General features: G+C 45.6%; 2 protein-coding genes across 2 annotated transcripts in view; both read right to left on the minus strand.

Moving 5' to 3' along the window:
* The window catches only part of LOC129713367 (bone morphogenetic protein 1-like), a 98,948-nt gene extending 88,428 nt beyond the window's left edge, over positions 1-10,520 (minus strand). Inside the window, exon 1 of the mRNA XM_055662370.1 lies at positions 10,090-10,520. Coding sequence (XP_055518345.1) covers positions 10,090-10,240 — 151 coding nt within the window. The 5' untranslated portion in view covers positions 10,241-10,520. The remainder of the gene's footprint in view (positions 1-10,089) is intronic.
* LOC129713369 (metal transporter CNNM3) overlaps positions 1-21,697 on the minus strand; it is a 135,036-nt gene that overhangs the window by 95,878 nt on the left and 17,461 nt on the right. The window lies entirely within an intron of this gene.

Below are 21,697 nucleotides of genomic sequence, written 5' to 3' on the forward strand. Positions count from 1 at the left end.
TCGGTTTAAACCAGCATCTTACAAAATTCTTAAGGGGTTGGACAGTCTAGATGCAGGAAGAGTATTCCCGATGTTGGGGAAGTCCAGAACAAGGGGACACACAGTTTAAGGATAAGGGGGAAATCTTTTAGAACCGAGATGAGAAAATCATTTTTTACACAGAGAGTGGTGAATCTGTGGAATTCTCTGCCACAGAAGGTAGTTGAGGCCACACAGTTCATTGGCTATATTTAAGATGGAGTTAGATGTGGCCCTTGTGGCTAAAGGGATCAGGGGGTATGGAGAGAAGGCAGGGATGGGATATTGATTTGGATGATCAGCCATGATCATATCGAATGGCGAATGGTGCAGGCTTGAAGGAAGCTTTGACAGGGAGAAAGATTTTGCTTACCATTTATTTGGATTACTAATCTTTCCACTGTCTTTACATTCTGCTAATAATCCCAGGGATGAGGCTACCTCAATAAGAGTGACAAGATGACATTGGTGCAAATCTCAAAACTATGTTTGATGCTTGTTCAAACTTGAATTCATCAGTCCTTTTTTGTTTGTTCGGCTTAAAAGTAAAAATCTTTTCTTTCCCGGGCACGTCAGATGCTTCACCAGGGCAAGGCTCAGCCATTTGTCTGTCCCAGTGTGACAACACCTACTCCCAGACAAACATCACCTCCACCACAACCTGCTAATTCAGCCAACAACATGCTGGCAATTAGGGTGGAAAGTGCACACATGTCATTCACAGTACAACACTAACACTGTGCTCAATTCAGTAAAGTTCCCTTCACTCACCGCTCTGCTTTCAAGACTTGTCACGGGTAAAAAATACCACCCAATTATATCACCCCTCAGGTTGTGCACAAATAAAGAAAGGCAAATAAAAGTGGTCTCTACCATCCAACCCACTACACTGAGCCGAGATTGACACCACAATATTGCTACCCAACCTCCCCTTGGTCTACACATTCCAGGCAAGTTTGCTCAACTCTCCAAAAAAATACCTTGAAAATGTAAACACAGCACTGTAAGTCTCCAGCTTAAAAAAAACCTCAGAACTTGTTTAATTATTGTGCAGAAAGGCAATGCAGATGCTGGTTTACACCGAAGAGAGACACAAAATGCTGGAGTAACTCAGAGGGACGGGCAACATCTCTGGAGAGAAGGAATGGGTGACGTTTCGGTTGGAGACCCTTCTTCAGACCGAGTTCCAGGCTCAACGTCACTGAAACGTAACCTATTCCTTTACTCCAGAGAAGCTGCCAAATCCACTGGGTTACTCCGGCTTTTTGTGTCCATCTTCTTGTTTAGTCATTGTAATCCAAGCTATTGTGCAACCAGGTGCAGCAGGCAGGAGTAAACGGGTCCTTTTCACAATGGCAGGCAGTGACTAGTGGGGTACCCCAAGGCTCAGTACTGGGACCCCAGCTATTTACAATATATATTAATGATCTGGATGAGGGAATTGAAGGCAATATCTCCAAGTTTGCGGATGACACTAAGCTGGGGGGCAGTGTTAGCTGTGAGGAGGATGCTAGGAGACTGCAGGGTGACTTGGATAGGCTGGGTGAGTGGGCAAATGTTTGGCAGACGCAGTATAATGTGGATAAATGTGAGGTTATCCATTTTTGGTGGCAAAAACGGAAAGCAGACTATTATCTAAATGGTGGCCGATTCTTGGTGAGCAGCGAGACCTGGGTGTCATGGTACACCAGTCATTGAAGGTAGGCATGCAGGTGCAGCAGGCAGTAAAGAAAGCGATTGGTATGTTAGCTTTCATTGCAAAAAGGATTTGAGTATAGGAGCAGGGAGGTTCTACTGCAGTTTGTACAGGGTCTTGGTGAGACCACACCTGGAGTATTGCGTACAGTTTTGGTCTCCAAATCTGAGGAAGGACATTCTTGCCATAGAGGGAGTGCAGAGAAGGTTCACCAGACTGATTCCTGGGATGTCAGGACTTTCATATGAAGAAAGACTGGATAGACTTGGTTTGTACTCGCTAGAATTTAGAAGATTGAGGGGGGGATCTCATAGAAACGTACAAAATTCTTAAGGGGTTGGACAGGCTAGATGGAGGAAGATTATTCTCGATGTTGGGGAAGTCCAGAACAAGGGGTCACAGTTTAAGTATAAGGGGGAAGTCTTTTAGGACCGAGATGAGAAAAACATTTTTCACACACACAGAGAGTGGTGAATCTGTGGAATTCTCTGCCACAGAAGGTAGTTGAGGCCACACAGTTCATTGGCTATATTTAAGAGGGAGTTAGATGTGGCCCTTGTGGCTAAAGGGATCAGGGGGTATGGAGAGAAGGCAGGTATGGGATACTGAGTTGGAGGATCAGCCATGATCATATTGAATGGCGGTGCAGGCTCGAAGGGCTGATTGGCCTCTACTCCTGCACCTATTTTCTATGTTTCTATGACCACTGGGATCCTAACTTAGTGGCCGTGAACTACGATGAGGTGGGTGGTGGTGCGAGCTTTGCCCCAGTGTGTCGGCACGGAAGTCCCACCCAAAGGTCTCACCTCGGTGCTGGCTCCAGGAGGGTGGTGTGAAGAAGTCACATGCGACCAGGGCAGCCGAACTTAACCACCTTTTGCTATCTATTCAAGCTTGTAACAAAATAAATGAAGAGATTCCGAGTGTCTTCAGGAAAAGCACAGAGCAAATTAAAAGGCCATTTCCCTATAATTATCCAAAGTAATTGGCCCAGATTTGCTACAAACCTGACAATTATTAACTGCCCCAGAAAGGTAAACGTTGATGACTGCACTCGCTGAGATCAAGAGCAGTCAATATTTACTAAACTTGTGTTGCAATTAGATTCCCCGCTGGTGAATTCAAATCCCCTCTTCAATGGGCAATCAATTACCTTCTTAACATGGCAACTGCAAATCAGGAAGTGTAAATAACATTCAAGCCTTCAGCTCCATCCATCAGCTTACCCAAAACATGGGACAATAGTCATTCTAATGGGTGTCAACAGAGTGGGTTGGGATAACCCAGCCAATATTGGTATTGGTGACCAGAATTGTCACGGATGAAGGTTTAAAGGAATGGGATATTCCTCTCATCCACAACGTCATCATTTACTTGTTTTAACTTTCAAATATGTTGAAGGAGAGAACAAAGTTTGAACCTTCTGTTTTATACTCTGCATATCGCCAACTTGGACAATTTTACACTTACACCAAGCCAATTAACCTACAAACCTGCACGCCTTTGGAGTGTGGGAGGAAACCGAAGATCTCGGAGAAAACCCACGCAGGTCACGGGGAGAACGTGCAAATTCCGTACAGACAGCGCCCGTAGTCGGGATCGAACCCGGGTCTCTAGTGCTGCATTTTGCTGTAAGGCAGCAACTCTACTGCTGTGACACCGTAATCGCGGTGAAATATGTTACAGAGCGCTGAGGCTGGATAGAACCGTTCTTCTTGGTAGACACAAGATGATTCTTATCTAAAACCTTAATTTAGATGCTAACTGGTGATCTAACTCAAGTCTCCATCATGCAAGTAAGGTCGGAAAATAACCCACTGGTGTAATGAAGGATTCCATCATCGGCTCTGACCTTCCTTCCATCGAGGGGATCTATCGCAGTCGCTGCCTCAAAAAGGCTGGCAGTATTATCAAAGACCCACACCATCCTGGCCACACACTCATCTCCCTGCTACCTTCAGGTAGAAGGTACAGGAGCCTGAAGACTGCAACAACCAGGTTCAGGAATAGCTACTTCCCCACAGCCATCAGGCTATTAAGCCTGGCTCGGACAAAACTCTGATTATTAATAACCCATTATCTGTTATTTGCACTTTATCAGTTAATTTATTCATGTGTGTATATATTTATATTATGGTATATGGACACACTGATCTGTTTTGTAGTAAATGCCTACTATGTTCTGTGTGCTGAAGCAAAGCAAGAATTTCATTGTCCTATACAGGGACACATGACAATAAACTCACTTGAAGGAGTCTGTTATTTCAGAAAAAGACCAATCATATAACAATGGAATAGTTCAAAGGAAAATAATAAAATGACCCCCCCCCCCCCCCCCCATCCACAATGGGCGCAAAATGCACCAGATTATCTAATTTGGTTGTAATAGCATGGAGCAATGTGTAAAAAGGAATTGCAGATGCTGGTTTAAATCAAAGGTAGACACAAAATGCTGGAGTAACTCAGCAGGTGAGGCAGCATCTCTGGAGATCCCAAGGGTCTCGACCTTAAACGTCGCCCATTCCTTCTCTCCAGAGATGCTGCACCACCCGCCTAGCACGGAGCAACATTGGATATGAATATCAGGGAATATTTAGGGGGCCACAGGTTCAATGAAGGGGGCCACAGAGCTACCTCCTTAATTTCAGTTCTAATAAATTTAAATCATTTGTGGAATAGCATATCTGCAATTAATAGGATATATGAATATTGCAGTACTTTCTTTCTCGGGGGGGGGCACAGAAAATTTTAAAAGACGGGCCTCCTAAAGGCCGCAGGATCCATAGACAAAATGTAGGTGATTTTAAAAGAAGGATTCATTCTTTGAAATTTAAAAAAGGCCGCACTGTTCTCGATACCTTTCTTTGCTCGTTTCCACACAGGCACTGATGACTCAAGCAGTCCCTCTCAGACACAAATGCATTTCACGATAATGCCTCCAGATTCAAGAAACAAGACAGAGCACGATTAGGGCAGATGTCTTGCACACAAAACGTCAATGCCTCCCCCGAGGAAAATCAGAAAATAACTTGACATTCTCCACTGCCAAAAGATCTTCATCAGGATTACACCTCATTCAGGACCTTCACCAGTCTGAAGAAGGGTCTCGACCCGAAACGTCACCTATTCCTTCGCTCCACAGATGCTGCCTCACCCGCTGAGTTACTCCAGCATTTTTGTCTACCTCCGGTTTTCCAGCATCTGCAGTTCCTTCTTAAACACAAACAAATCTTAAGTGCTGGAGAATTGCAGAGGCTGGTGGGGTGAAAGGAAAGGAAGGGCCCCCCCGATGTGAAATGTCACCTGCCCCTTCCCTCCCCAAATGTTGCTGCACCCGCTGAGTTCCTCCAAATGACACAATTAGTGCAAGATACATTTATTCGCCACACTCACTCACAGTCCACACCTCCCTCCAGTCTCCATTAGTTGCTTTGTTCATTATTATTGCACCAAAATGAAAGCTTCCCCCCTTCACACCTATTGGCCAACCCCTTCCTTTACAAGTAGGTGTGAACTCACAAGTTTCCATTTGATTCTAAGCATCTTGACAATGACAATAACTAAAGTGGGAGCACAGGCAACAAAAAGGTCCCTTTGTGATGCAGGGATCACTGAACTGCTTGTCATCACAACAAACCTACTGCTTCCATGAATGACATGGCTCTAAACCATAGGCACCAGCAAAACAGCAAGGCAAATGGGCAAAGCACAACCCTCCCTTGCTAGAGACTTCACAGTTTACAAACTGATACAATACCCAAATTAGTTATTTAGGGCCGTGATTCCCAACCTGGGGCCATGGCAAATTTCAGCGGGGCCACAGCACATTTTGGGGATTTAGGGGGCCACATGTTCAATGAAGGGGGCCACAGAGCTACCTCCTAAACTTCAGTTCAAATAAATTTAAATCTATGTAGTTGAAATATTTGTGGAATAGAATAAAAGAGAATATATCTGCAATTAATAGACACTGATATATTTATGGAAGGTATAATATTGAAGTAATTTCTTTCCGCTAATAATGTCAAGGGTGGGAGGGCACAGAAAAATTAAAAGATCCCAAGCGGGCCATGAACTAAAAAATGTTGGGAGCCACTGATTTAGGGCATCGAGCCTGTACTGGATCTTTGAGTTGGACAACTATGTTCAAAGCTCTAAGTGTTTCCTCTTTGAGTGATAGGGGTGTTCAAGAGGCTAGTGGGTAGGCAGATGGAAGCCACATGGATCATGTAGGCTGATGGGATAGGCATGGTGGTCATTGTGGGCCCAAGTGCTTACGAAGGAACTGCAGATGCTGGAAAAATCAAAGGTAGACAAAAATGCTGGAGAAACTCAGTGGGTGCTTCAGCGAAGGAATAGGTGACGTTTCGGGTCAAGACCCTTCTTCAGACCTGTGCCGAACTGTTTGACATTTCTATGTACTCACAGTCACTTGATTCTGTGGCTGGCACGGACACTTTAATAACTGGCACTGGCCACTCAAATCAGCTGCCCCGGACATTTTTTATGATTGGTTTATTGTATTTTAACATTGTGTTTTACCTGCTTTTAACTATTTATACTGTTCCATCAGGGACTGGATTGTTTTTAGTGTTATTATGTGTGAAATGTTTTAAATTTCATGTGCGATGCTCCGCTATTCACTGGGAAACGTCTTTTCATTTTGCACTGTACAACTGTTGCTTGCAAGATGACAATAAAGGTTGATTGATTGATTGATTGATTGATGTTCCAAGTACTGATCCAATTGCTCTTTGAAAGCTGCTAACTGTCTCAGCTTCCACCATTCTGCAACTTGTGCTTTTCGGACCATGACATCTCTGCATCTAAGTGTCCCTTGTGTAGGCAAGTGGCAGAATCCGGGGAAAGTTGATGGGAATGTGGGAAGACGGTAAATGGGTTGTGTTGCGAGTTAACCAATTGTTCAAGCGCTTTTGATTGCAACATGCGCCTTAATTTAGTTCAACAAAGAAACTGACAAGTTACTAAAGAACAGCAGAGTGTTTGCTGGTCGGCACAGACTCAGTGGATCAAATGACCTTCTTCCACGCTGGATGCCTCTATGACTCACAAAAATATGTTTGCCCTCAGATAGCCTCCTTATATCAGACCATCTTCCAACATTTTGATTCAGGCCAATAAGGTCTGTATTTCTAATCACTAGAGTAGCAAGTTGAAACTCAACATGATATTATTTCTTCCCCAACTTTCCCTCTTGTCCCCACATTTGAGCTTCTGATCACCCTGGTCAAGACCCTTCTTCAGACTGCAGGGGACAGGAAGCTGGAAGAAATGTAGTGAGGGTCGGGTACACCCCAGTGAAGGGGCTGTCCCACTGTACGAGGTAATTCAAGAGATCTCCCGAGTTTCCCCAGATTCGAACTCGGAGATTTACGGTAATAGCCGCTCGTCGGTACTCGGGGCTCTCGTGGACATTTGCCAACATGTTGAAAAAACTTCACCAGCTTACCGCATTTCCCGAGTACCTGCCGTTAGCGTTACGAGCCGCTAAGAGACGTCCCGAGCTCCGACGTACATTCTACGTACTTACCACGAGTTTGATTTTTTTTTAAACTCGGGAGAACTCTTGGATAAACTCGTACAGTGGGACAGGCCCCTGACTCACCCCGGCTGCTCCAACAGCATCTACAAAACTAAGGAATATAAGAACCATACGCCATTGGGAAAACAAGACTCTTAGTCTGAAGAAGGGTCTCAACCCGAAACGTCACCCATTCCTTCTCTCCAGAGATGCTGCCTGTCCCGCTGAGTTACTCCAGCGTTTTATGTCTATCTTCATACACCAGTGACGTGGAAATCTACATGCAGTTCCTTCATCATCACTGGGTCTAATCCAGAGAGATGTCAGTGGTTCAGAGAAATATCACTCTGCCAACTTCCCAAATATCACTAGCCCCTAGAGCTCTATCTAACTCTCTCTTAAATCCATCCAGTGACTTGGCCTCCACTGCCCTCTGTGGCAGGGAATTCCATACACCATTAGTCTTATTCCCATATCCTATCCCATTCTCTCTGCTTCCCAATCCCCCCCCCCCCCCCCTCGTGTCCTTTTTCTCTCTATTCCCATCTTGCATCTTTCTTTTCCCCCTAGAATGATCTGTATCGGTTTGTTACTCAACGTGCACTGAGACACAATGAAAAACCTAGTTACAAGTGCCACCCAGGCACATTATACATTGCACAAGTATTCAGTTAGAGAAATCAGACATGATGCAGAATGTGATGTTACAGCTACAGAGAAAACGCAGATTACAAAAGTGCAAGGTTTGAAGTTGAGGAATTCATGGCGAGTTTGCCAGAGGTCTGTACAAGAGTCTGGTCACAGAGGGGGGGGGTGAAGTGGTTTTTGAATCTGGGGGACGAAAAATGCTGGAGAAACTCAGAGGGTGAGGCAGCATCTATGGAGAAACGGAATAGGTGACATTTCGGGTTCAGATGTTCCGACTGATGTTTGGGTGGTTGGGGGGGGGGGGTGGGGGGGGGGGGGGGGGGGGGGGGGGGGGGGGTGGGAGTGAAGAAGGGTCTCGACCCAAAACGTCGCCTCCTCCTTTTCTCCACAGATACTGCCTCACCCGCTGAGTTTCTCCAGCATTTTTGTCTACTTTGAATCTGGCGGTATGTGTTTTGTAGATTCTGCCCGTTGGGAGAGGGGAGAAGAGGGAATGGATGGTGTGCGAGTGGTCCCTGGTTATATTGGCTGCTCCCCTGAGGCAGTGTGATGTGTAGATGGAGTCGATGGGTGCAAGGGTGATGGTTTAAATGATAGACTGGCCTGCATTCACATCTATTTAAAATTACACCAAGCCCCCTCTCCGTCTCCATCTCCGCTGTATTTCTCTCTCTCGTCTCACTGCTCATGTCCTCTCCATTCCCATCTTGTATCGCTCACTATCCCCCCCCCCCCCCCCCACCCTTTGTATCCTTCTCTTTCAATTCCTCACCTCTCTTCCCTCTCACCCCTGTCTAATCCCATTTCTCCCATTCCCACCAATCGTTAAGTTTGTGCAGGAAGGAACTGCAGATGCTGTTAACACTGAAGATACACACAAAATAACTCAGTGGGACAGGCAGCATCTCTGGAGAGAAGGAGTGGGTGGCTTTTCATGTTGAGACTCTTCTTCAGACTGCCTGTCCCGCTGAGTTACTTCAGCTTTCTGTGTTCAGTTTTCTTCCTCTTTCTCTCTCCGCTACAAAGATCCTGACGTTGTGTATTGTTATTATCATTGCTGCTCCCTCTCTATTCCCATCTCTGTGTCCAGCTCAGTGTCCAGCACTCCGGCCATCCTCCATTTCCATCAAACTTGTCGTTGTTTCTATCTACCCCCCCCCCCCCCCCCCCCCGTCTCTATTGCCCCCACTCTCTGATCCATTGCCCCCTCATCTCTCAACCTCTCTCTAGTCTCACCCCCAACTCTCTCCCTGTTTCCATTTCTCCTCTCGCTCTCTGTATTCCCATCTCCCCTTTATTACCCTCTCTAATCACCCCCCCCCCCCCCCCCCTCCCCCCTCTCCTCTCCCCCCCCCCCCCCCCCCCCCCCCCCTCTCTATTAGCCCTCCTCATCAGCTCCCATTTTATTCCCACCCCCCCCCCCCCCCCCCCCTTCTCTATTTCCATCTCCCCTGTCATTCTGGCCATCCCCCTGTTATTCTCTGTCAAGTCTTTATTTCATACCCCCCCCCCCCCCCCCCCCCCCCCCCCCCCCCCCCCCCCCCCTACTCACCGGTCCCTGCCTCTATCTCTCCCCCTCCCCCCCTCCTCCCCCCCACGGCTGAATCTCCCCATCAGCTTCTTCCTCTCCCCCCCCCCCCCCCTCCTTCTTCCCTCCCAACTCCCGGCGATGTGTAAAGTTGCCCTCCAGTTTGGGGAAAGTCTCCCCCCCCCTCCCCACCCCACTACAGCCCGAGTTACCCCACCCCCACCCCCCACTGCCGCCATCGCCTCACACACACACCCGGCGTTTAAAAACAAAACTTTCTTTAAGTTGTGAGCAAGTTTGTACTGGGCTGTGATCTCCCCCCCTCTCCCTCCCCTCCCCTCTCCCTCCCTCCCTCTCTCTCTCTCCCTCCCCCTCTCTCCCTCCCTCTCTCCCTCTCCTCTCCGCTCCTCTCCTCTCCCTCTCCCTCCCTCTCTCTGTCCTCTCTCCCCCTCTCGTTCTCCCTCCCTCCCCCCCTTCTTTCCTCTCCCTCCCTCCCCTCTCTCATCTCCCTCCCTCCTCTCCCGCTCTCCCTCTCCTCTCCCCCCTTGTCTCCCCCACCCCCTCTTTCCCTCTCTCTTCCCGACCCACAGTCTCTCTGTGTCTGACCCGCTCTGCAAATCCACTCTCACCCCCTCCCCTCTCCCCTCTCCCACTCACCGGCTTTACAGGGGTCTTTGTAGTCCACGTCTGCCGGGTCATCTTGGTCTGGAAAATACTCGTAGAGGTTCGCTTCGTAGTCGAAGCCCAGCGCCGGGCGATGCAGAGCCTGGAGCAGCAGCAGCAGGAGGGAGAAGTGGGCTGGAGCCATCGGCGCCGTGGCAAGGAGTGAGGGAGAGACAGAGACAGAGAGAGTGGGGTGAATCACACCCGGGAATAGCGGGACAAGGGAGGGGAGTGGAGAAGAAGAAGGAACAGGAGCCCCCTAAGATTGAGGGAGAGGGGGGAGGAGGAGGAGGGGGAGGGTCAAGTCCATGGGGGAGGGTCAGTACAAGCTCAGCCTCCTTTGGCGAGGCTGTAGATACAGTCTGCCATCAATCAGCTGTTGGAGCTGCCGGCCAGTTCTCAGCCAAAAGTCATACTCGACAAGCGGCCAACGTGTCTCCTCTCCTCTCTCCTCCCGGGCCCCGCGGACGCACAGACTCTGATAAAAGTGGCGATAACACAAGTGGGACAGGCTGGAGACTGCAGCCCGCGTCCCCTGCAACACTCAGCTCAGAGTCCCCCTGTGCACTTCTCATTAAACCCTTTCCCAATCACCACAAGCAGAATATATTTGCAGATGGCATCATTTCCTGCTCTACGTACAGGGTTTTCATTTATTTCTGGCAGGCTCGCCTCCTGGGCTTCGTGTCGTTCAAACATTCCTTAGAGAGAGAGGGGGGGGGGCGGTGAAATGTTATTTATTTGGCAAATAAATAAGAACTGTTTAGATGCAGAGCCCGAGCATCAGAGTCTCGAACCTGCATCTCCAGGTTCAGCTGCTCCCCCCCCCCCCCCCAAACCGGGCTGGGGAATGGGGTAGTTGAGAACAATTTCACGAGTAGAATTAGGCCATTCGGCCCATCGAGTCTACTCCTATCATGGCTCATCTCTGCCTCCTAATCCCATGTTCCTGCACAGAGTAGACAAAATGTTTTAAGAAGGAACTGCAGATGCTGGAAAATTGAAGGTGGACAAAAGTGCTGGAGGAACTCAGCAGGTGCAACAGCATCTATGGAGCGAAGGAAATAGGCGACGTTTCGGGCCGAAACCCTTCTTCAGACTGAAGTAAATAGGCAATGTTTCGGGTCGAAACCCGGAAGGGTTTCGTCCCGAAACGTTGCCTATTTCCTTCGCTCCATAGAAGCTGCTGCACCCGCTGAGTTGCCTATTTCCTTCAGTCTGAAGAAGGATTTCGGCCCGAAACGTTGCCTATTTAGCACTAACTTACAAAATTCTTAAGGGGTTGGACAGGCTAGATGCAGGAAGATTGTTCCCAATGTTCAGGAAGTCCAGAACAAGGGGTCACAGTTTAAGGATAAAGGGGAAATCTTTTAGGACCGAGATGAGGAAAACATTTTTCACACAGAGAGTGGTGAATCTGTGGAACTCTCTGCCACAGAAGGTAGTTGAGGCCACAGTTCATCGGCTATATTTAAGAGGGAGTTAGATGTGGCCCTTGTGGCTAAAGGGATCAGGGGGTATGGAGAGAAGGCAGATACAGGATACTGAGTTGGATGATCAGCCATGATCATATTGAATGCCGGTGCAGGCTCGAAGGGCCGAATGGCCTACTCCTGCACCTATTTTCTATGTTTCTATGTAGGAACATGCTCGGGTGCTGGGGAAATACTGTCCTGTTCCTCACAACAACAGTAACAAAGTGAGAGCCCGTGGAACAAATAACATATCTGGGGAGATAGTACCTGGACAACTGCCCGGAACAAAGGAGTGGTTTGTGAAATTAATAAATCAGATCAGATTTTGGGCTTGAAAGAGCTTTCAATGCAACAAAATGATTTTCATTCTCAAGATGTGACAGATTTGTACGGTCAAATGGTACCGATAAAATCTGGTTTAGAAATCCATGCAATGCTATATTTCCTGGGTACAAGCCAGGGATTCTTTTCACTTGGTTGTGCTCAAGAGGCCAGCTATAGGAGATAAATTATAGCAGACATTTCAAAGGCAGGGAGAGAGGGAGATAGAGAGAACTAACAACATTTAAAAGATATTTAATTAGGTATGTGGATAGGAAAGGTTTAGCGGGATATGGGACAAACATGGGCAAATGGGACTAGCTTTGATGGGGCATCTTGGTTGGCATGGATGAGGTGGGCCTAAGGGCCTGTTTCCATCCTAGAAACATAGAAATTAGGTGCAGGAGTAGGCCATTCGGCCCTTCGAGCCTGCACTGCCATTCAATATGATCATGGCTGATCATCCAACTCCAGTATCCCATACCTGCCTTCTCTCCATACCCTCTGATCCCCTTAGCCACAAGGGCCACATCGAACTCCCTCTTAGATATAGCCAATGAACTGGCCTCAACTACCCTCTGTGGCAGAGAGTTCCAGAGATTCACCACTCTCTGTATGAAAAAAGTTCTTCTCATCTCGGTTTTAAAGGATTTTCCCCTTATCCTTAAGCTGTGACCCCTTGTCCTGGACTTCCCCAACATCGGGAACAATCTTCCTGCATCTAGCCTGTCCAACCCCTTAAGAATTTTGTAAGTTTCTATAAGATCCCCTCTCAATCTCCTAAATTCTAGCGAGTATAAACCAAGTCTATCCAGTCTTTCTTCATAAGACAGTCCTGACATCCCAGGAATCAATCTGGTGAACCTTCTCTGCACTCCCTCTATGGCAATAATGTCCTTCCTCAGATTTGGAGACCAAAACTGTACGCAATACTGCATGACTCTGGGAGATGATTCATTCATTTCATTAGTCACTCCTTTTACAAACTGCCCGATGCACTTGAGAACATTGGGAACCGCAGCTTTCCCAACTATTTAGTCCCATGGGGAACATTACATAATTCTACTCTGCTGTTTAATAACCATGCCCAAAGCTGACGTAAAAGATAGACTCCCACGTCATTGAGAGTTGAGTTCCGGGCGTGCGACATGGTCACTGCACGGTAACAATGGGTCCACGGGGACAACATTCACGGAGATGTTACTTGCAGGGTGATCTTGCCATCCATTCATTTTTGGAGAGAACATTTCAAAGTTAAGCGCAGGTCAGTAAATATACATTCAGTCATTGTCCAAGATGGTCACAGTCCAACCTTGATTTCTTGGCCATCATTTATCCCTCGAAACATCAGTGAAACAGATATTACAACTTTGCTTTATTTGTTCGATTGCAGTGTGCAGTGAAATCTCAAAAGTGCTTTCTGAGCTTATAAAACCCTTTAGCTGATGAGCGGAAATGGAGGTTCCAAAGAGCTGAAGAAGGGTTTCGGCCTGAAACGTCGCCTATTTCCTTCGCTCCATAGATGCTGCTGCACCCGCTGAGTTTCTCCAGCTTTTTTGTGTACGTTCCAAAGAGCTGGTGGCCTCTAGCTTGTTGTGGAAGAAGCACTGGGGGTGGGAGATTGCAACCTTCACGTGGTCCGCCCTGTTTCGACGAATGCAATCAACCTGGCATGCACAATAGAACAAGTTGTCCTACAACTTTAGGCTGTGCACGCCATACACAAGAAGATCCAATCACTGGAAACAGATTTGAAAAATGCATGATAATTTGAACTTGAGGAGAAAATTTGTCTCGATTTTGTCTTATGAATGCTGTCTAGCAATCCATTCATGGAAAATATGTACAAGATCGAAAACGGGACAGGGCAAGGCTACTCGCTGACATTTCATTCATATTTTTTAGTTTCTGGTGTTGTCTAGATACTCAAATTCAACAAGCAACAAATGATTTTGTCCAGTTGGAATTGTAATGGCGATGATGTATCATTTCTCACACGCCAAGTTCCTTCAGGCATATTCGAGTTAAGTAATAACAGAGAGAATTTGAACCTCCCAAGGGAAGAGCGGACAGTGGACTACAGGATCAGATCCATGTGCAGCTGAATCTAATTGACCTGTTTACTTGCCATTCCCCGCTACAGCACATCCATGGAACTGTTAGTGCTTAAATCCAATAAACTCAAATCCTTTGGCACCTTTCACAACAGAAAAGCAGCGAAGCATTGAACTAATAATTTAACACAGCACGGAATTAGAGATAATCAAATTGCTACAAATCACAAAATTCTGAGTTCCTAAGGACTCACATATCCAATAAAATGTCTCTTGTGTTGTTACCTTCAGCAGCAAATATTTAGGACCAGGTAGATATAAAGAGAATGGTTCAAAGAGGCACACAGGGCTTCTGTGATGTCCTGGACAATTTTACCCTTTCATCTATCACCAAACACTTTGAACAAATCCCTCTATTGTTAGTTTGGTTCCTGCAGTACACAAATCAAGTGCTGCTTGCCGGCATCAAAGTGGCCACAATTCTGAAGTGATTTACTGCCAGTGAAATATGGTCAGAGTCATATACGTCTCTTGTGCTTTAATAGTTTCTAGGTATTGCAGACTTCTTCCAAACTGCATCGTCCTATGATTTGAGTGTACTCAGAGTTTGGGTCTGATCTTGGAGATTAGTTTGAAATATTAACCTGTCTTTTCTGTCAAATACTGACTGAGTTAAAGTCAGTGATCAGGGCAGAGAACTGTCTGCTGCTCAGAACAGCCCATTCAGCAAGGGTTAGCATCACTTCCAGTTACTCAGGAGTGAATAAAAGGAGAATAGGATCTATTTGTCACAGGTGCAGGCCATTCGGCCCACCGCATCCAACCTGACCATGATACCTATCTACGTTAAGACCTACTAAACCAAGTGGGACCTGTTGGGTCCCGTTACAAGAGAGGTCAGGTCCCCCAACGCAATATTCCATCACTGACCCATAGCCCCCAACTGCGCTGACGTGGCAAGAACTAGTAAAATATAAGATGAATGTGAACGTATCTCACTCTCCCCCAAGATGGTGAAGCAACTCAGCTGGACAGGCAGCATCTCTGGAGAGAAGGAATGGGTGATGTTTGGGGTCGAGACCCTTCTTCAGCCTGAAGATGCTGCATGTCTTGCTGAGTTACTCCAGTATATTGTGTCTATCTTCAAATAAAGTAACAACAGCAATACCAAGTGCATAATCTCCATCATCAGGCACTTTATATAACATATCATGTTATTATTGATTCTAACCCAGGCATTTAAGGTGACATTTCCAGATTAAGATCTTTATAAAAATCTTCATGATTCTCGAAATAATTCAAAGTTCAGTTCACCCCCACTTGTTGATTCAATTTTGGACCGCTGCCCTGCAAAGACCCCTCCACGCCAGTAACCAAAGTGGCCAAAGGATCCAACAGCTTACACGCATATCCCTTTGATCATCAGTAAGGGGAGAGTAGGGGGAAAATAAGTTGTTTTTTCTCATTTTCAGACTCATCGTTTATGCTTTCTGGTTTAGTATTTTTGGACCAATCAAGTATTCTGTGCATCACTTAGAAATATTATTTAATGTCCAAAATTCTGAACAAAGCACATCTCCCTAGGTCCCATCTTAGAGTGGTTAGAGTGATTGAGTACTAAACACCTTAAAGGTATGCTTTTATTACTCCTCCTGATCCCCTGAGTATTATTGTCAAAAGCCCATTAACCAGATATGATGCTTATTGTTATTTTGTGAGATTGCTGGACCCACCAATGGCTCACCAACAAGACAAAGCAATTCATTGTGTAAGGCAGTGCCTTCTGAAAGACGTTGTCTGTATGAAACACCAAACCAGACAGGTCTCAACACAGGACTTCACAGCACTAAACCCAACACAGGATGTCAGTCTTGTGCAGGCAAGGCCAACCTGTACATTATAATGACTAAACTTTATTTGTCAGATATTTTTTCTATGGGCGAGTTGAACTGCTGTGGAAAATTTCACATAGCATTTCCGTACATAGGGCACTCTGCCATTTCACTGAAACAGCAGGAGAGATGTCCCTCCAGTGGTAAGAGTTGGATTTGTTGCTTACTCGGCTCAGAGTAAAGGGACTGTCCCACTTGGGCAACCTAATTGGCCAAAGTTTAGAAGAGTTTGAAAAAATAACATGTTGAAGACCTCCTTCGACTATGTAGAAGACTAGCTACAACTAACTTGGGGGAAATTGGACACCGAATAGTGGGGAGTGAAGATGACCTCCTTCGATCTCCTACGACCTCCCTTCGACTATGATAGAAAACATAGAAACATAGAAATTAGGTGCAGGAGTAGGCCATTCGGCCCTTCGAGCCTGCACCGCCATTCAATATGATCATGGCTGGTCATCCAACTCAGTATCCCGTACCTGCCTTCTCTCCATACCCTCTGATCCCCTTGGCCACAAGGGCCACATCTAACTCCCTCTTAAATATAGCCAATGAACTGGCCTCAACTACCCTCTGTGGCAGAGAGTTCCAGAGATTCACCACTCTCTGTGTGAAAAAAGTTCTCCTCATCTCGGTTTTAAAGGATTTCCCCCTTATCCTTAAGCTGTGACCCCTTGTCCTGGACTTCCCCAACATCGGGAACAATCTTCCTGCATCTAGCCTGTCCAACCCCTTAAGAATTTTGTAAGTTTCTATAAGATCCCCTCTCAATCTCCTAAATTCTAGAGAGTCTATGATGGTGACTATCTATGACTACCTTTGATTACCTACGACTAACATGCGGACCTACTACGACTAAACCTACGACTAAAAAAGGAATCGATTTTTTGTCATGGCGACCTTTTTTTTTTTACTCACGGGCATTTTTTAACGTTGAAAAAACGCCGTGACCTAGCTGGGGCCTCGAGTACGTGGAGACCACTCTCGAGCATGACGGAGAGTCACAAAGACCTTCTACGACCTTGTGTCGACCATGCTGCGAGTATGTGTCGAGGGCAAACTCACCAGAGCTCACGGATTAGGTCGCCCAAGTGGGACAGCCCCTTAAGAAGTCTCCATCAGAATAATGTAAAAGTCTGACCCCTTGCAGTGACTGCTCTCAAACGAACAGGTGGAGTGTCTTCAGATCTTTGAGTTCCTGCTGGGTTTAGGATCATGGCTGTCCCGATCATAAGTCCATTTACATGCTGTAGATCTCACCGATTGTTACCAACAACCAAAACAAAAATGACTCATTTCAGTTTTCATAAGAGATAGGAGCAAATTTTGGCCGTTCGGCCCATCATGTCTACTCCGCCATTCAATCGCGGGACAGGGAGCCTTTAGACCGGATGGTACACACCCGGTCGTGCTCAGCCCCCTGCAGTACTCACTTTATACTCATGACTGTGTAGCCGGACATAGTGCGAACTCCATCATCAAGTTTGCCGACAACGCCACTGTTGTGGGATGAATCACTGATGGGGACGAGTCAGAGTATAGAAGTTAGGTCTGAAGAAGGGTTTTGGCCCGAAACGTTGCCTATTTCCTTCGCTCCACAGATGCTGCTGCACCTGCTGAGTTTCTCCAGCTTTTTTGCGTACCTATAGAAGTGAGATCCACCAATTGACCAAATGGTGCCAGCACGATAACCTGTCTCTCAACACCAGCAAAACCAAGGAACTGATTGTGGACTTTGGAAGTGGTAGGATAGGGACCCACAGTCCCGTTTAAGAAATTCAAATTCCTGGGCGCGCATATCTCTGAAGATCTCTCCTGGTCCCAGCACAATGAAGCAATTATAAAGAAAGCACATCAGCGCCTCCACTTACCGAGAAGATTACAGAGAGTCGGTATGTCAAGGAGGACTCTCTCGAACTTCTACAGGTGCACAGTAGAGAGCATGCTGACCGGTTGCATCGTGGCTTGGTTCGGCAACTTGAGCGTCCAGGAGCGGAAAAGAATGCAGAAAGTTGTGACCACTGCCCAGTCCATCATCGGCTCTGACCTCCCCACCATCGAAGGGATTTATCACAGTCGCTGCCTCAAAAAGGCTGCCAACATCATCAAGGACCCACACCATCCTGGCCACACACTCATCTCTCCGCTGCCATCAGGTAGAAGGTACAGGAGCCTGAAAACCGGTACATCCAGGTTCAGGAATAGCTACTTCCCCACAGCCATCAGGCTATTAAACTCACCATAGAAACATAGAAATTAGGTGCAGGAGGAGGCCATTCGGCCCTTCGAGCCTGCACCGCCATTCAATATGATCATGGCTGATCATCCAACTCAGTATCCCGTACCTGCTTTCTCTCCATACCCCCTGATCCCCTTAGCCACAAGGACCACATCTAACTCCCTCTTAAATATAGCCAATGAACTGGCCTCAACTACCCTCTGTGGCAGAGAGTTCCAGAGATTCACCACTCTCTGTGTGAAAAAAGTTCTTCTCATCTCGGTTTTAAAAGGATTTCTCCCTTATCCTTAAGCTGTGACCCCTTGTCCTGGACTTCCCCAACATCGGGAACCATCAAACAAACCCAGAACTATAACAGCCTATTGCACTTTATCTGTGTATATATATATATAAGGTCTATGTTATATAGACACACTGATCTGTTCTGTATTCATGCTTATTATACTCTGTTGTGCTGCAGCAATCAAGAATTTCATTGTCCTATCTGGAACACATGACAATGAACTCGCTTGACTTGATTCCGCTAGCCCTAAGAGCTAAATCTAACTCTCTTTTGAATGCATCCAGTGAATTGGCCTCCTGAGGCAGAGAATTCCACAGATTCACAACTATCTGGGTGAAAATGTCTTTCCTCATCTCAGTTCTAAATGGCCGACCCCCTATTCTTAAATTGTGGCCTCTGGTTGTGGACTCCAACATCAGGAACATGTTTCCTGCATCTAGCTTGTCCAATCCCTTAATCTGTTTTATTAAATAGTTCGAGACCCTTCTTCAGACCTATTCCCTATGATATGCTACTCTATGCACAGGTAAATATTTTTAATATGTGCATTATCACTCCACTTTAACTGCTTATTCTACTAATGCTCTCTACCAACCTGCTCTTTAATGAGGCTTATTTTCATTCTTCTCTGCACCAGTTGGCCATTTGCATCCAAATTAATTTACTTGTTTGCAGGAGATTATCCATTCCTTCAGGCTGTTAAAAACCTCGGATTTTATCTAATCTCTCTCCTGTTAATGGAAACAAGGCTGCAAATTCTAATCACTCTCTTTGCTAATCCTGCCACACTCACCCCAGGGAGAACAGTGTGGAACAATGCCAGGTAAACAACATTATCTCTCCTGTATCTCTCCCCCAACCTGCATTAATATCATGACGTGGGTGTCAAGGACTCACATCCAAGAGATCTGTCATCACTTAAAAATAGCGAAGTCAGGGGATATGGGGAGAAGGCGGGAATGGGGTATTGATTGGGGATGATCAGCCATGGTCACATTGAATGGTGGTGCTGGCTCGAAGGGCCAAATGGCCTACTCCTGCACCTATTGTCTATTGTGCTCATGGCTGCAAATAGGTTTCCACATCCTGTCCCGGGGTAATTCCCATCAATATCAATTAATTAATTGGAGTCTTCTCCTTTCTTTTCTTTCAAATACCAATTAACCATGTTTCTTGATTAGTACGGGTGTTAGAGATTATGGGGAGAAGGCAGGAGAATGGGGTTAGGAGGGAGGGATAGATCAATCATGATTGAATGGCGGAGTAGACTAGGTCTAATGGCCTAATTCTGCTCCTATCACTTATGATCTTATGAACCACTGGTGTTTTTCCAGCTTTTTTTTATTTGTTTTCCAGTATGTCTTCCTAAAGAACGAAGTGGGAAACAGCAACCTCAATGGAAGATTCATATTCCAACCAATCATAAAACCCAGCCAAATTTTAAATGGAAAATAATGAAAGATGCTTATAAATACTGCAAATATTTATTAATCAAGGTCCCTACATTATTTGCTATTCTGATAAAGACATTTATTGAGGCTGACAATGAGTTTTGTTTACAGCACTGCCCTTTACAATAAGTATATTGATTTTGGATGTTACTCTCATTGGCAGTAAACAAAGAAGGTTCCTGCTAAAACACCAATTGCTGGAGGAACTCAACGGATCAGGCAGCATCTGAGGAGAAAACGGGCAGGCAACGTTTCACATTGGAAGAAGGGTCTTGACCCAAAACGGCATCTGTCCGTTCCCTCCCGATGACGCCTGCCCCAAGTTCCTCCAGCACTTTGTGTTTTGCTCGGTATTCTAGCACCTTCAGTTTCTCCAAAGTACTCACTCATACTGCGAATATTCTTACCAAATCTCACATCCTCAACTCAAATTAGTTTGTATACGTGTGGCCAGACACAAAATGCTGGAGTAACTCTCTGGATAGAACTTTCTGAATATAAATCTCTGGATATTTCTAGTATCATTGGATATTTTCCCGACTGGTGAAAAACATGCCGTGGAGACGACAGGAGTTGGAATTGGAACCATTCCTTATCCCCTTTGCACTTGAACTGACATTGGATCCAAGAGCATAATTTCAATCTTGCAGGCAAGATAAACTTTGCAGTGTACAGGAACTAAGGAATGCTGATCTAGTCCTTGTGAATTAAGTCGGTTGACATGGAAGAATCTCAGGGTAGTAGTGAATATGACACGGTTCAAGCAGGTATGGAACTGGCCAGAGTAATTAGAAAGGGGAATATAATTGAACAAGTGCCAATTTCTGTGATTCCTGGAGCCAAGAACTGGATACTAAAATTATCCAAAATTATGAAGTAAAAAATGAACAAAAATTTATGACAAATGTCATGACAGAATTCAGCAGCAAACTAGGCCAGAAATGATTTTAAAAAGGACCAGAGGAGGAGGCAAGGATCAGGTAGAAAAAAAACAGGTAATATAAAAAAACAAAAAATATTGAAAACAAAAATGATTTTAATAAGTTATAAATTATTTGCAGTCTTTCAGTGTTCAGAAAGTAAAATTTCCTCTGGGAAGGAGAGGTCAAGACTGAGGTGCTAAATGCAGGAAGACCAAATATTCCTCTTCAGAAAGCAATCCTGATCAGGGCACTTTTTTTGTTGTTGTGAATTTGTCTTGCTTTTATGGAATCTACTTCTCCGAAATGTATTAATTCCCACAAATATGTTTGCAACCCTCAACTAAAATATGTGTACTGAGAGTGGATAGAGCTCATCAAGTTGGTGGTATTAAAGTTGATCTAGCTGACAATTACCTTTCAACCTTTGATCATTAATTTATGGTTTCAACCAAGCTCTCCTCAAAACAAGATGTTCCATATTGGCACTCATTATCAAATTTAATTTTTGTTAATAGCAGAAGTATTCTATGAAGGAAACCCGCAAATTTTTATAAACCTCATCGGTACAAGAAATGAATGCTCTCCCATACCCATCAACAGTCTTTCATGTTGAAAATGTAGCAATAAAAAGGTGGATAGACTAAAGGAATCGAGATTGAACTGTCCTTAGTCAGCATGGGCAAGTTGGGCCAGAGGGCCCATTTCCATGCTGTATTAGGACCATGACACATGATAGAAACACATGTTCATTGTGGAAAATTACCTTTCTCCACATACACTGTTCTAACTCGTATAGCAATCATTCTCAAAGAAAGAAATTTGGAAAATGATGCATATATGTGGCTGTCTGAAGAGCACGGGTAGAACTAGAATGTTTACACTTCATTAGGCATGCAAGGCTTTTGGCATCTAGTTCTTTTAAAATGCTGAACTCAAGGACGAGTGTGGTTTGAGGGAAGGGTTC

Source organism: Leucoraja erinacea, chromosome 35 (assembly GCF_028641065.1).
Source record: "Leucoraja erinacea ecotype New England chromosome 35, Leri_hhj_1, whole genome shotgun sequence".
NCBI classification, from domain to species: Eukaryota; Metazoa; Chordata; class Chondrichthyes; order Rajiformes; family Rajidae; genus Leucoraja; species Leucoraja erinaceus.